The sequence below is a fragment of the Fragaria vesca genome, linkage group LG7, assembly GCF_000184155.1.
Source record: "Fragaria vesca subsp. vesca linkage group LG7, FraVesHawaii_1.0, whole genome shotgun sequence".
NCBI lineage: Eukaryota > Viridiplantae > Streptophyta > Magnoliopsida > Rosales > Rosaceae > Fragaria > Fragaria vesca.
This window is the reverse complement of record NC_020497.1, coordinates 5,451,601-5,467,770: the sequence shown is the minus strand read 5'-3', so window position 1 is coordinate 5,467,770 and position 16,170 is coordinate 5,451,601. Positions and strand designations below refer to the sequence as shown.

Below are 16,170 nucleotides of genomic sequence, written 5' to 3'. Positions count from 1 at the left end.
CAATTTGTTGCGCCTTCATGGTTTCTGACTGTCTAATCATTAGATTTGTCCGACCAACCAATCAAACGATAATATGTAAACAACAATATAAGCAAGGATTGTTTTGTTTGCATGATTGGTCGGATGTGCCATGTGACGGTGTTATACTAGAAACCGGTCGGATGTGTTGTGTGACAACCGGTGTTATGCTAGAAACCTGGTATATACTTGACCTACCTTTAAGTGAACTAAAAAAACAAATTATACTAATAAAGTGTCACGAACTCGTGATGAACTACGAGACCTACAAGACCACGCTAAATACTAATTGCTTATACTCAATACCATTTGGTCTAGTAACGTAGTCTCTCAATCATAAATGAGAGGTTCTGAGGCTGAAAGTTCGACTCACAATAGATTAGTGGTTAGAGAAAATCCACCGATCATATTTTGGTAAAAAGTGAAAAAGAAAAATTCTCTATAAATACATATCACCTATTTTACCTTTCACACCCAAAAAAATTTACATACACTTATCTCTTCTTCCCTTCGTCAAAATGAATAGCTTGTGGGAGAGAATCCGACAGTCTCAGGAAGACGACGACGAAGACGATATGATGTCTAACGCTATTGTGCTCGCGGCAGTTGCTGCCTCCCAAGCCCAACAACAACAACAGGAACTAGAAGATGAAAACGACAGATTCTTCGTTGCCGTTCATGTCGGCGCTGGATACCACGCGCCTTCCAACGAGAAGGCCCTCCGGTCCGCCATGAAACGCGCCTGCCTCGCCGCCGCTTCACTTCTCCGCCAGGTCAGCATTCATTCATCAGATTCCCACTTTGGAATTTGAAGCTTGTCTTTTAACTGTCTTTTGTTGTTGTTGTTTTGGGGTTCAGGGCTCTGGTAGATGCATAGATGCTGTAACTGCAGCTATCCAAGTGTTGGAGGTATGTTTATAACTAGTGTGATATTTATGAAGTTGTCAATGTGGGATCAAATAGCCTTGCTTTTCTTCTTATGCTTTTAACTTTGGTACTTATGAATGTGTATACTTGGACTTGTATAGATTTTTCAGATATTGTTAGGCCAGATCAGATATTTTGCCTATTAATTTTTCGGATTTAGATGATATTGTGGAGAGCAATATATGGTGTCTAGCATTTCATGTAGTGTTTGTTTGAGTCTTGTTTGAACTAAATTGCTTTCCTGTAGGATGATCCGAGCACGAATGCAGGCCGGGGGTCCAATCTGACAGAAGATGGGCGTGTGGAATGTGATGCCAGTATTATGGACGGGAATTCTGGAGCTTTTGGAGCTGTTGGAGCATTGCCCGGTTTTCTCCTGACTGAAGATTATGTAGTTTAGTTTAATATTGTTTCTCTAGAAACTGATGGTTGTCTGATGCTGATAACGTATTAGGACTTCCTTGAGTGATTTGTACTGTGCAGTTTCTTATGTGTTACTGAAAATTTCTTGCCTATGTTGTAGACCAGGTGTCAAAAACCCCATCAAGGTTGCTGCTTTATTGGCCAAGGAACAAATGATGGGATCTTCTCTGTTGGGCCGAATACCTCCCATGTAATAATCAGTCCTTATTCTAATTATATCCTTTGGATTCAATAGTATTTTCTTTCTATTTTTTTTTTATCCCTTGTATAACTGTACCTTTTAGTAAATACTGTGCTGTTCCTCTTTGTTACTTTTTCAGCTTTCATCATATTCTATTAATGAGTATACTTATGAAGCTGTTTGATATGTAGTTTCCTAGTTGGTGAAGGTGCCCGCATATGGGCGAAGTCCAAGGGTATTGCTTTATCAGTAAGCACATCAGCTGCTGATGAGGTGACTTCTTCGACTTTGTCTAATACAATTTTCTAACCAATTGTTCAAAAGTCACTAATCTCATTCTGTTGAATCTGATGATTATACAATTTAAGGTTACAACCATGAATTTCTTCCTTAGAAGTGATTAATTAACTTGTGTATCCCAAAACAGTGGCTGGTGACCGAAAGGGCAAAAGCACATTGGAAAAAGTACAAAGCAATGGTAGATGATGCAAACAAAAAAACAGAAACTTCTTCTGTTGGACTTTCTTTTAGTGCTCAAGATGGTTCTAGAATTCCTGGTACTTCATCACTTTTTTAATCTAAAAGCACCAGTTCATCCTTTTTTCAAAGCTTATATTATGTACAGCTCATTGTCTCTCATTTACATATCATCATTTCGTGGTGATGACACTGATCAATTAGTTTTATCGTGACTGTTGTTGTGGTCTTGCCTTACTGTACACCAAAGAATGGCATGATATGTGAGGGATGTTTTAAACCAGGGTTCCAAAAGCAACTCATGAACCAATGATTTTCAGATTGAAAATAGATACCATGACATACTTTGACTCCACTTTATAGCAAAATATGTTCTATTAGTGCTTTCCCTTTTTCTTCTTGCTTTGCCCTATTCAGTCTGGTGTGCTATTAGCTTACTAGCAAAGTTTTGGATCTGTTATTTCCTCCACTAAAGATATATTGGTGATAAGTATGCTAATTCTAAATTTAATACTCTGTGATTCTGTATTTTTTCAACCCTCATACTCATATTATATTGTTTGCATGACCAGATATCTAGCAACTAGCAAGTACTTTTCTCTGAGTGATTTGCATCTGTGTTTCAGAATTAGAAGCTCAACCATGTGATTCTTTGAATAAATACGGAGCAGAGGAGGATTGCATCATGGACACAGTCGGAGTTATTTGTGTAGATGCTGACGGACAAATTGCATCTGGTGCCTCAAGTGGAGGCATTGCATTAAAGGTGACTTGTAGTACAGACGTTTATCCTCTTTGTCCGTAGTGACTAATAATCTAAATAGCTGCTTGTATTTGGGAAAATTACAGGTTGGTGGTCGTGTGGGGTTAGCAGCAATGCATGGTTCAGGTTGTTGGGCATCCTCCAAAGGTCTCTTTGGGGCTCCATGTATAGTTGGCTGTTGTGCAAGTGGGGCTGGAGAATATTTGATGAAGGGATTTGCAGCTCGAGAGTGCTGTGTCTCTTTATCACTGTATGTTTGTCCTATAGCTTTTTCAATGTGTTACCTCGACATGAATTGGAAAAAAGATGATAACCTCAAACAAGATACATGCACGATGAAGACTTCAGTTCTCGCTTTATTTCATATTGAAGTCCCCAAAGTTGAATTGGTCATGATTCTTTATATTTAAAACTGTTGAACATTACTTGAGAAGACCTACCTTTCTATCAATTGCTTTGTTCATATGCTATGCCTATTATTGTCTGCATGAAGATCAATTATGTTAACCTGACAGTTATTTTCATCACATAGTTCACAGGCCGGTCCGGCCTCTGCTTGCATGAAAGTTTTACACTCTGTCGTTCAAGAGAGTAATCAGAATTGTACCGATAGAAGTGCCGGATTTCTTGTTGTGCAAGCTGATGCTCCCATGGTGAGCACTGAGGCTTTTAACCTTTTTTTTTTTTTTTTGGTGCTGGTTTGTGTTGAAGAATTTATGTTTATAAGTTTCTTAGGTTTCAGGAAGTTCTCCAAAGTTAAAAGCTATTGAGATTGCAGCTGCTTACTCTACCTTATCCTTTGGGATAGGATATTTTGGAAGCTCTATGAAACGACCTAAGGTATATCAGTCTTTCTAATTCATGAATTCTCTTCTTCTTGGCCACAAAAGCTGTTATTGTGGGATTGATCTCCATTATTCTTGTTATGTTCTTTCACAAGAATCTAATTTTAGTAGGAGAGTAGTCATTCCCGATATCCAGTGCAAAATTGAATTGTACAAAATTTACTAAAATGGCAACTAAGAATCTGAGATGGACACCAGTAGATCAATACTTCAATAGTTGATTTTTTTACCATCTTTAAACGCTGTTCCTACTTGATACAAGATGTTACACCGGCAGAAAAGTTGTGTTGAGATTATAAGAATCATTAGCGGTCCAGGGCATATTTTAGTAATCCTGGACATCAGCAATCCAGGGCATATTTTTGTAAAGATCAACTAAAATATACCCTCGTTTGATGATGTTCCATTGTCCCTGACATGACGCGTCTATTCCATGAGATGTGCAATTGTTGCCTAGAACTAGAAGGTTGACAGCAGAAGCACTAGAACTTTTAATTGATGTTTGCTTCCCTGACACCAATCGTTTGTGTAGAATGGTATTTTTCATGATAATTGTGTCAAATAAATGAATGTGTTTGGTAGCGATGGTGAGTGAGAGATTATCTTGTTTATCATAATGTCTGTCATTATTCATTTATTAAGATGTGTTTTTTTTCGAACTTTTGAATCCTTTTTGAGCTCATATGTAATATTTTCCGTTTCAGGCTTCAATTCTCAGGAGAACAAAATTGCAAAGCGAAACTGGAGTAGACCATTTTGAAGCACGAATTGATCTTTCAGCTAAAAGGTAGCTACGACTGCAATCTTGGTGTAACTATTTGGATTCTGGCAACCATGTTTGTTGGTTGTTAGGTCATCTCTCTCCAGTTGATGACCATATTTTCCTTGTGATTGCGTTCATCCTGATTATTCATACGATTGAGTTCTGAAAGAAGTGGAAGAGGCTCAAGGGAAATTTATATTACCACATGTTCTCTAGTTATTTCCCGGAGTTTGTGATCATAAATAGCATAACATGCCTTAATATCTGCGAATTTCGGTTTAGCCGATATGGACACCTCTCTTTGTTATATTAATACTCAGAAGATTGATTTAGAAGTTGAGAAATAATTCCCATCTCTGTGTTGGTTTCGACGTGCTTTAGTTTAGTGACTTAAAACACCCTCTGATTCTGGGATCATGTGTGCACTGTGCTACGAAGGTTAGCCCAAATGGTCAATGCTTTTAGGTCAACGGAAAGAATTACCTACTTCCTTTCCTTGGCTGAACAAATCAAAGTCTACCCTCTTTGTTCCATTATTTCCCCCAATTCCCTGAAGCTCTACCTCTTTCTGGTGATCTCTTCCTAAAGCATTCAGCTATTCAGCCTGTTCTTGTTTTCTCTCAGTTTGGTTTCTGCAGTTTCTGCTTTCCTTATTCATATTATTCCTCACTTGCTGTTCTTGAGACCTTGCCTTTTTTGTGGTTCTCAATGGCCTCAACCTCCCACACAGCCTCAGCATCGCTTCCTTCATCGCCTCGTAGTTGGAAGTATGATGTGTTTTTGAGTTTTAGGGGTGTCGATACTCGGAAAGGTATTACATTTGAACTATTTGATCGTCTGCAGCACAAAAGAGGAATTAAAACATTTATGGATGACCAAGACCTTCCAGCAGGGGCTGCTATTTCCCCGACTCTCCTAGCAGCAATTGAAGAATCAAGGTTTGCAATTGTTGTTTTCTGCCGGAACTATGCTTCTTCTACTTGGTGCTTGGAGGAACTTGTAAAGATTTGTCAATGCATGGAAGACGAAAACAGAATTCTTCCACTTTTCTATCATGTTGATCCTAGTGACATTCGATATCAGAAAAGGAGTTTCGAAGAAGCTTTCACTAAGCATGTAAAATCTAACAGACACGAATCAAAGAAGGTGCAGGAGTGGAGAGATGCTTTAGCAAAAGTGGCAAATTCTTCTGGGTGGCATACACAGAATTACAAGTAAGCATCGTGACACTTCATTAGCAAGTGTTCAAATTGTTCTTTTGACTTTATTAATTAACTTTCTTGATGATTATTTGACCATATACTCTTCCTTGTAGGACTGAAAGAGAACTTGCCGATGCCATTGTGGACTTTGTGTGCAGTATAGTACAACCGATTGAAATCATCATGGGAGATTTTGAAGTATTCGAAGCAACAAGGGAAGCCATGGAGAAGGTTATGAAAGCACTTGAAGATGACAAGGTCTCAACTGTCGGCGTGTATGGAATGGGAGGGGTTGGGAAGACAACCATGGTAAAACATGTGGGTGATCAAGCCCGCAAAAATGGGATTTTTCATTATGTGATCATGGCTGTCATGTCCCAAAGCCCTGACTTGACAGAAATTCAGCACACATTGGCAGAGCTTCTGGGGATCGATTTACAAGGGAAGTCACAAAAAGGAAGAGCCTCTAGATTGAACAAAGAGATAATGAGGAAAAACAAAATCCTTATAATCTTGGACGACATATGGGAGAGAATAGAATTGTCAAGCATAGGGATTCCCAGCTACAAGGAACTTCAAAAGTGTAATTCCAAAGTCCTAGTCACAACAAGGATACAGAATGTTTGTCATGCCATGGAGTGCCAAGAAATGATCACCCTCAATATCCTCTCGAAAGAGGATTCTTGGACCTTATTTATGAGAAATGCTAGAAGCTCTTTTGAAACAACCATTTTCAGGGATGTAGCGAGGAAGGTGGCTAGAGAATGCTGTGGTCTACCAATTGCATTGATAGCAGTTGCAAAGGCCCTTGGAGATAAAGACCTGCGGGAATGGAAAAAGGCAGCTCAAAGACTAAACAAGTCGCAAACTGCCAACCTTGACGATAAGGGAGATGCATCCCAATGTATAAAGTTAAGCTATGATTACTTGAAAGATGAGGATTGCAAGACATGCTTCTTGGTTTGTAGCCTATTCCCTGAAGACTATGACATCCCAATAGAAGACTTGTTCAGGTATGCAATCGGGAAAGGTGTGTTTCGAGATGCTGACACAATCGAAGAAGCTAGAGAAACACTACATATGGTGGTCACATACCTTAAGAATTCAAGCTTGCTTTTAAATAGTGACAAAGAACTATGTGTAAAGATGCATGATGTCATTCGGGATACGACCATGAAAATTGCACTATCTGAAGACGGTCACGGGTTTTTGGTAAAAGCTGGCTGCGGTTTAGAGGATTGGCCCCATCAATTACATGAAGGCTACTCCGCGGTCTCACTGATTGGGAATGAAATCCGCACAGTACCAGAAGAATTGGTATGTCCAAAACTCCAGGTTTTATTACTACAAGATAATTGCTATATAGAAAAGTTCCCAGGTACCTTTTTTCATAGTTCCAATGAATTAAGGGTATTAAATCTTAGCAACACTTGCATTTTATCACTACCCCACTCATTCAGTCTTCTAGCCAACCTCCAAGTCTTGCATTTAGATGATTTGAAGATCATAACCGACATTTCCATGCTCGGAAAACTGAAAAAACTTGAGATCCTTAGTATGAGAGAATCAAACATTGGTGAATTCCCAAAAGAAATAGGAGAGTTGACCAATCTAAGGATGTTGGATTTGACAGGAGGACATATTGTCACAATACCATCAAAAGTGTTTTCAAAGTTGCATAGACTTGAAGAACTTTACATGCAATGTGGGTTTTGGGACTGGGGGAGTGAAATTGAAGGAGGAGGAGGAGAAACCAATGCTGGCTTTGATGAGTTGACTAGCTTGCCACTTTTAAGAGTTCTGAAAGTTTGGATCTCCCATGCAAATTGTATCCCTGAAACTGTTAAACTCATCCCGAATTGGGTTCAGTTTGATATATGTATTGGAAGAAACGATGAGATTGTAGTCTCTCAGTATTGTTATAATTCAGTGTGCTTGACACTTGACACAACCATCACCACATTACCGGATTGGTTTGTCTTCGTAGTGATAAACAAAGCAGAGAAGCTAGAGTGGATAGAGTGCAAAGGGTTGATTGATTTTTTTGTGGAATATGAGAGTGGGAGGTTAGACAGACTGGATTTTTGTGTGGAATATGAGCATGAGAGGTTAGACAGACTGAAGTATCTCTCTATAACTGGTTGCGATGAGGACTCAAAAGAGTTGATGAACACAACTACATGGGTTCCGAAAGAGCCTGTGTTTGAGAACTTGAAAGACTTGCATCTCAGTCAAGTAAATTTCATGAAAGAGTTATGTCTTGGTGATTTACCTCATGGATCTCTATTCAGCCTGAAGTTACTTGAGGTTGACTCTTGTTATAACTGGGGGAACATACTTTTACCATCAAAATTGTCGCAGAGAGTATCAAATCTGGAAACGCTAATTTGTAATGGTGTTGATGGAATCGAATATGTATTTGGATGCGATAGCTTTAGGCTGGAAAATTCAAAATTGAGAGACCTGTCATTGAGGAGTTTAGATGCAGTAAGAAGCATATGTGATGGTCCTGCTCCACCTGCAATGTTCCAGACTCTTAAAATTTTGTCCATTGAACAATGCAGCTTTGTGGGAAGTCTTTTCTCCTATGAGGCAGCTCAATATCTTTTTCAATTGGAAGACCTTTCGGTTGGCAGTTGCCTTTTATTGGAAAGAATTATTGAAGCAAACAAGGAGACAATGAACACGAGGAAGACCGTTTTTCCAAAATTGAAGAACTTAGTTTTGATGAGACTTCCTATGCTGTACCGTGGATGTGCTACTATTGATTTTGAGTGTCCCTTACTAGAATGCTTGTATTTGAAGGACTGCTCCCAGTTTTCATCTTCAACCTCTGCTTCTGACTTCCACAGTAGGAAAAATGTCAAGTTCAATGATGAGCAACACTACCTGTCTCTATTGGAGAGGTAAGATCATGTGTCATAAGTTATTTCAGTTAGCCGGATTAATCTTGTTTTTCTTTTTTCTTGTGATATTGGCCTTATTTAGTTCTCATTTATTTCAAATTTTGACCATTAGAATGTGGGGAGACACATAACAAAAAGAAGAAAACCTTGCTTGGAGAAGAAGCAGAAGGAGATCTTCAATAGCCCAGAACTGTACCTGAATTGGCTATTATTGTATGGTGATTCTTCAACTATGTGTAAAGAGTTGCATCATTTTTACTGGCATAACTCTTCGAGCTTTGGCCCCTTTTTTTTATAGAACTTTTACCTAGATGAATAGTGAATTGGATTTTTAACAGCTTATGCATCAGAATCCTCCCCCAAAATGTGGAGTTCTAGCAGTGTATAGCAATTGAAGCTCTCAGTCTTCGTATATTATTAGATGCAATTCGATCAACTATCGATCATTTTGCCAATCTCCATAAGCGCTTTTGGGCAACTCTACTGAACAAGCATATCCTAGCAATGGAAACCAAGCATTCTTCAACCCTTTGTCTTTGATCATTCTGGATGTGATTCTTGTTGCTCATCCTAACATCAATGATAGTCCTGTGTTCTATACTTTGTAGAAGCAATGGATCATATGTTTCTTTCACATATTCAGACAAAGTCATCAGAATAAAGTTGTTTAGGTTCAGACCAAACATGTCAGCAGTCGGCCTCTTGCCCTTGAGCATCTCTAGTAACGAAATCCCATAGCTATAAACGTTGCCATATGTTGACACCGGACTTCACACTGTAATGTATTTGTACAAAATATTATACAGTAATAGTCAAGAAAGGCACTAAAGAAAAAAATACATTCTGCGTAAGGGAAGAGTACGTATTAGTTTTGAGTGAGCATTACATGGAGCAATATAGCCGATGGAACCCATTATTGCATTGGGAGCGCTTTCATGTGCATGAAGTGGATTCGGGAGGTATCTTGCTAAACCAAAGTCACCAACACAGGCATTCATGTCATTGTCAGAGAGAATGTTACTAGGATTCAGACCACAATGAACTATAGGGTTGCGAAAGAACTTGTGCATATAATCCAGAGCGCTAGATAATGGATATGGCCATGAAGTTGCTTACCAAGCACAGAATTGTGTTTGATTGAACAGAGGTTGTATACGGAGGGAGGGATGATACCAATCAAGTAATTTGTACCCAGGGCAACAAATGTCAAGTTTTTCAATTCCCCAATGCTACTAGCTCCAACCAGATTATTTTGTTCCATAGATAACATACGAAGAAAAGAAAGATTCCAAAGCAAGCTGAGATTTCTATTAAATGTTCTTGCTTAATAAGTAAAAGTACAAGCTTGGACAATGAACCAGTTTCCTCAGGGATGATCTGGCTGAAGCTATTGTTTTGGAGATTTAGTACCCAGAGAAAGCTCAAGTTCCCGATGTGGTAAGAGAGGTGACCCTTGAGCTGGCTCGATTGATGGTCCAGCACCGTGACTCTGGTAAGTAATGCCTCGCCACTCACAGACATGTGCTAAGGATACCAAAGGGTATCATTCATTTCAGCATTCAAGGCGAGCAATGTCAGCTTTATCTAATTGTCCTCTTCCTAAAAGAGGCTGAAATAAGTAAAAAGGAGAAATAGTTGTAAGATAATCGGCCAAATGCTAGTACCAAACCCCCAGAACTCCATTTTGGCCACAAAATGAAGCTTTGAAGCTGAATACCAGTTTAGGAAAGAACAGAAACTAGACTGTGAAGAGTACGAGACTGAAATTGACTTGACCCAACAGACATCTTAACATGGATGGTAATGCTGACTTCATTTTCTTCAACTTCAGATATTGTTCTTGCCGAAAACAAGAAGATCCGGATGTTATTAGAAAACAAAAAACATTGCACCTCTGTTGCAGCCGTAAGAGAACACAGTGACAAGGGTAAGAACACTAGACTTTCAATAATTAGAAAATTCAGGAGAGATATGCCCCAAGACTATGTATCAAGTAACATGTCAGAGCAGTTGGTGTCTGCTACATGATTCTCCCACTGTAAATACAGTATACCGCATTATACATTAGAACTATCCGACCAAGATAGATTCGACCGTTTTGACTAGAAAAGAACTTCAAATCTTGGCGAGAGAAAACTTGACCGAAAAGATGTCTTCCGCTTCAAATAGTGAAATAGGAACAGGACAGAACTTTCCCCACACTGTTATGGGGGTAGCTCTGAAGATCTCACTGGAAGTTGTGTATCCTTTTTGCTGATATGAGTGTATTAGTGAGAAGCATTGCTATAGTCATTGGACCAACTCCTCCTGGTACTGGAGTAATAGCTGAAGCAATTTCTTTGGCCTCCTTATAACAGACATCTCCAACTAGCCGAAATCCAGAACGCTTCGTTTTATCCTGTCCAAATATACAAGCACGGGAATGAGTGCATGAACACGCGTCTAATCATGAATGAAGGGCAACAACATGCCATGACTGCAGCATCAATTTAGTTCTGTAAATCAATAATACTCCAAATAACATAAACAATGCTTCATTCCCTCTTCACCGATCTTGAAAGGAGGGATGTATTTATCTTATTTTTATTTTTAAGAAGAAATAAAGAGTCAAGTACTGAAAATAAGATATAAGAAATACAGCCTAGAGATGAACATGCCAGCAACCAGAAACAAGAACCAGCCTCACTTCCGAATAGCAAGTAAATAATAAAAGAGGGGAATAATTTCAAAAATCATTGATAAGAGAAGCCTATAATGCAGACCAGTGCCACAATCAATTCCAAGTCATCGTCCCACAGCCCATAAACTTTAAAAATTTCTTCTACTTCACTTTATCTTTAAAGGCTAGAACCAAAATTATGCCAACAGCAAACATCCTGAAAGGATTTTGGCTTTCTTACTTTCCCAACCATGAAACAAGTGCCTAAAAGTTCAAGACATTCCTTTTGAGAAACATTACAGATTTTGAGAATTGAATTTCCAAACATTGAAATGAAAGGTCACATTAACACAGCATGATCAATTGCCAAGTTTGCATCTTAAGATGGTCTGCATATGTGATAATTTAGCCAAAGATTCATTTCCTGATTATAAACCCAAAACAAAAATGCTAAATGCATGAGAGAGAGAGAGAGAGAGAGAGAGAGAGATAAAAAAGACCATCGATAAAGCCATTCTCACCTCAATTGGATTGATTCCGACATCAATAACTACTGCACCAGGTTTAACCCAGCTACCCTTCACCATATTTGCTTGCCCTACAGCTGCGATTACAATGTCTGCCTGTTTTATTAACTCCTCAGGATTCTTGGTTCGGGAATGGACTATGCTCACTGTAGCATCTTCCCTCTACCATAAGTTCAAATTTTCAAGTTAATATGAGAAAACATAAAAAGAACTCCCTAGTTTGGATACCGAATCTCACCTGCAGCAACAAGGCGACTGGCATCCCAACAATATTGCTCCGGCCAATTACAACAGCTCTCTTTCCTTTGATAGGGATGTCATATCTGTGCAACAACTCTATGCAGCCTTTGGGAGTACAGGGAACAAAGAAGGGTTCTCTACCACGCATGGCAAGACAGCCAATGTTTAGTGGATGAAATCCATCCACATCTTTCTCAATGCTAACAGCATTTAAGATGTTTTGTTCATCCATATGCTGGTATAAAATATACATGTAAACAGTTAGAAGGTTGAACATATCAGGAAAGGACAAATGCAATTCTTATATTTATAAAAATCCTTGCACATTTACATGGTCATGTAAAGTAACTGAGATCTCCAAATGTTGTATGACAAGGCCGGGATATCAAAAGAAATCAAATATCAGGAATATAACCATGCCATTTTAATCTAATTCATACAATAATATGATGGATTAAGGTGTGAACCATTCCCCATATTATAATATATGTAGATGAAAACATATATATGACAAAGACTTGAAAACATTAAGCAGTACAACCTGGGGTCGCCTCATTTGGAACAAATCATAAGCTGAGGGATCAATCATTTGCTTAGACTACAAAGCGCATGCATGTCCAATAGTTTATTCACCATAAGTGCCTATAAATTATATCAACCTAAGAACTTGTATAACTTTTGAAACTTTTTTGATCGTTGACACATTATCTCATACTTGTATTCTTATTGTAGCATGATATCACCAACAGGAAAGCAAATTCAAAATTGATCCACATACCCTAGGCAGAGGTAGCTGAACAAGGATCCCATGAACCGCGGGATCCTCATTGAAGCCAGAGATGGCCTCAAGCACTTGCTGTTCTGTGGCATTCTCCGGCAAATGCACTTCAAAAGAAGTAATCCCCACAACCTCACAAGCCTCCTTCTTCTTACTAACATAAGTAGCCGATTCCTCCCTATCTCCAACCAAAATAACCGCTAAACCCGGAACAACCCCAATTGCATCCTTCATCCTCAACACTTCCTCAGCTATCTCCCCTCTAATCTTCTCCGCTACCTTCTTCCCATCAAGCCTTTTATTCACTATTTCAAGCTTCTCATTAACAATTGAAGCTGTAACACACAATGCACAAATTCACTAACTAAATTATAATAACAACCAATACCCATCAAACAAAATCACAGCTACTTGAACAAAGTTATGATTTCGATAACAAAGCTCTGATTTTGATAATAAAGTTGTGATTTTGATGATAAAGTTTTGATTTTTAATAATAAAGCTTTGATTTTTGAGATGCAATGAGAGATATCAGAAGCGTACCGGAGGACAATTGGGAGGGTGAGGAAGAGGAGGAGTGGATTGAGAGGCTTCTGGGAGGGTTGAGAAGGCGGCGAGGGAAAACGACGGCGTTTTGGGCGGTGCGAAGGAGGAGAGGGGTGGTTCGTTGGATGAGGCGAGCGGCGGCGGGGGAGGAGCAGTCGGTGAATACCATGGAGGCTGCCGCCATCGGATGACGACAGAGGAGGCTGCCTCTTCTGTACGTTATGGACGGAATTCAAAACCCTCCGAGAAAGGGTTTAGGGTTTTAGGAGAGAGAGAGAGAGAGCAGTGACTGTGTAGGCAAAACGGCGGGGCCTCCAAAAGAATCAAACTTTTGGACTAGTTTTCTTTTTCTTTGAGATAATTTAAAATCTTTTTCTTTTCTTTGTTTGAAAAGTTTTAGTTTTAATTTAATTTTTTTTATATCATATTAGTAAAGATCAGATCAATGCAAAGGTAAACTAGCTCAATATAAGGATAGACTAATCTACTTAGTCGGTATATACTTCTGTATTCAATCTAGTGTACTACCGTAGAGTTCTAATAATCAAATGACGATCATCCCATAGGGAATGGCCATCCTATTTGAACTATTGTTTTCACTCTGAAGCAAAATCTGGTCTCAGGAGGTAAACAAATATTCAATTTAATCAAGAAATTGATAAGAAGATTGGAACATTATGATTTCTTGATCAAAGAGCCAAGAAGAGCCCTAAAATCAAAATGTCAGGAGAGTTCTGTTTAGTGTCTTCAGCCTCCTCTAGGATAGAAAAGTGGTCGGAAAAAATCCTCAAACGAAGAAGGTTGTCAATCTATTGTTTTCCATTGATGTTTCTTCAGTGTATTTTCTGTACAGTTTACCCAATGGGTACAAAATTGAAGAAGTAATCAGCTATACAGTTCTTGAGCTGTTTCTACAGTTTCCCTTTTATCCTTTACTGTGTCATCTGGCATCTTTTATATTGCCAGAGTTCCTTCAGTGAATTGGTTATCGTCTGTGGAGTCTGAGGACGGAGGTTTGGGTTTGCTCATCATTCGAGAAAATCATCTGGCATCTTTTATATTGCCAGAGTTCCTTCAGTGAATTGGTTATCGTCTGTGGAGTCTGAGGACGGAGGTTTGGGTTTGCTCATCATTCGAGAAAATCCATAGCCGAGAGAGCTTCCACTGGTTTCACATAACTGCATGCAGAAACATATGTTTAGGACCCCCATCTCAAATCTGAAGCATAAGGGAGACGAGTAAGGCAATATCTAGTGAGAAGAAAATAAAAAGTGAAAATAAGGCCAAACGGGGAGACAGGGAGTACCTCAGTTAGCTCAGCAAGATGCCGGGACCTATACTCATTGATGGCTGATGCAATCTCTGACATGGGTAGTTTAGCCTGAAAGAGGACAAAGTTAATAAGTAGAAAGAGTATTACCATCATCTTCTGGAGAAATTAATAAAAACTAAAACTGCAATCTCAATTTGAAATAAGAGAATACTCCAAAAGCTATTAAATCAGTTTCGAGTCTTTTGACCATGACACTATCCTACTGAACAATCAGAATCTTATGACAAATTTAAATTTATTGAATCAAACCAAACTTACTCCAGTCACAGGACTCATTCACAGACTCATTGTTTTGACGATAGTCATGATACCATATTTGACATTATATTTTTTATCATGGTCATAACGCTCGTGTTATGCAATGGAAAGTCATTAAACCAGGATTCTGGGTAGGAACACTACAGACTAAGGTTCTTTTACGTTTTTCTTTTTGAGAAACACATGTATTCACCACCATCCAGCTAATAATAGCTGAAATCGCAGTACATTAAGGCCCAATTGAAATGTCACATAAACTTTGTGGGACAAAAGTGAGAATTAGAAGTTCTAATACAATTAAAATAAATTACCATGATATCACACAGTCCACGACAAGTACACATAACTATAACAAACATGACAAATTTAACCAGCACATATGACAGGAGTCGCAAGAAACAATTTGTGAAACACAAAGCATTAATGAGAAATGAAAACCAGCATCTCCATCATGTTGCGATATATGCAGCTTTGAATATTTATATCAGAAATTGACAGTAAACTAATTACCTGAGCAAGAACAGCAGCGGCCAACTGTAGACTTGGTTCCAAGGTCTCTGGGACAACCTGCAAATTTTCAAGATTATGTTAAATTCTCATGTATGCAATGCAAAGCTAATAAGAAGATATATGAGATAAGCATTCCAATTTTTAAGTCACTCGATGTCATTAGCGCTACATTTCTCAAGTAACGGAAAATTGCAGTTTTAGATATAACCCAATAAATATTGGGTTACTTCAAACAGGTGCAGTAACAGGTAGTAATAATAAGAAAAGGTATAGGAGTATTACCGCTGTGGCCCCAGCCTTCTCCAAATTAAGACCATGGTCAACATCGTGAGCACGGACAAAAGTTTTCACGTTGGGGAAATACTTGCTCAGAGCCCAAACAGTTCTATAGTTTGCACCAGGGGAATCTAAAGTTATTGCTGCAGCACATGCTCTGTGAGCACCAACTTTGTGGAGAACCTACTCAATAGTAAAAAGCATGTCAGATCATAAGACTGCTGGCTGCATGTAACAATAGTGTCAACTCGTAATACAAACCTCTCGACTACCAGCATCTCCAAAATAGACAGGAATGTCCAGGGAACGTCCAACTGTCACTCTATCACTGAACAACAGAACACATGATATAAGTTTTCATTACATAGCAGAAAAAAAAAATGAACAAAAACATGGAAAACAATAATCCCAAACTTTGTTAAAAAAAACAACTTTGTTAACTCTCAGAATTTCTTTGTTTTCTTTTTCCTTGGGACGGAAAAAAAAAAAAAAAAACTTTACTATAATACTTTGGACAACTTACAAAATCAAGGCTACA

At 38.6% G+C, this 16,170-nt stretch overlaps 4 protein-coding genes across 4 annotated transcripts in view; 2 read left to right on the top strand and 2 right to left on the bottom strand.

The window, feature by feature from the left end:
* The first annotated feature begins 496 nt into the window (after positions 1-496).
* Positions 497-4,602, top strand: LOC101310450 (putative threonine aspartase-like). Its single transcript, XM_004306763.1, has 11 exons — positions 497-791; positions 877-927; positions 1,193-1,313; positions 1,474-1,558; positions 1,741-1,822; positions 1,977-2,106; positions 2,653-2,792; positions 2,876-3,039; positions 3,322-3,442; positions 3,525-3,629; positions 4,339-4,602. The coding sequence occupies exons 1-11, from the start codon at positions 537-539 to the stop codon at positions 4,423-4,425; spliced, it is 1,341 nt and encodes a 446-aa protein (XP_004306811.1). The 5' UTR covers positions 497-536; the 3' UTR covers positions 4,426-4,602.
* A 503-nt stretch (positions 4,603-5,105) lies between these two features.
* Positions 5,106-8,509, top strand: LOC101300767. Its single transcript, XM_004308345.1, has 4 exons — positions 5,106-5,611; positions 5,713-6,804; positions 6,903-6,916; positions 7,233-8,509. The coding sequence occupies exons 1-4, from the start codon at positions 5,106-5,108 to the stop codon at positions 8,507-8,509; spliced, it is 2,889 nt and encodes a 962-aa protein (XP_004308393.1).
* A 1,846-nt stretch (positions 8,510-10,355) lies between these two features.
* Positions 10,356-13,614, bottom strand: LOC101310156 (c-1-tetrahydrofolate synthase, cytoplasmic-like). Its single transcript, XM_004306762.1, has 5 exons — positions 13,253-13,614; positions 12,710-13,044; positions 11,930-12,166; positions 11,686-11,853; positions 10,356-10,903 (listed from the first exon to the last, which is right to left on the bottom strand). The coding sequence occupies exons 1-5, from the start codon at positions 13,437-13,439 to the stop codon at positions 10,733-10,735; spliced, it is 1,098 nt and encodes a 365-aa protein (XP_004306810.1). The 5' UTR covers positions 13,440-13,614; the 3' UTR covers positions 10,356-10,732.
* A 298-nt stretch (positions 13,615-13,912) lies between these two features.
* Positions 13,913-16,170, bottom strand: part of LOC101309869 (K(+) efflux antiporter 2, chloroplastic-like) — an 11,930-nt gene continuing 9,672 nt past the window's right edge. The window contains 5 exon segments of the mRNA XM_004306761.1: positions 13,913-14,433; positions 14,562-14,636; positions 15,357-15,413; positions 15,639-15,815; positions 15,894-15,960. Coding sequence (XP_004306809.1) covers positions 14,311-14,433; positions 14,562-14,636; positions 15,357-15,413; positions 15,639-15,815; positions 15,894-15,960 — 499 coding nt within the window. The 3' untranslated portion in view covers positions 13,913-14,310.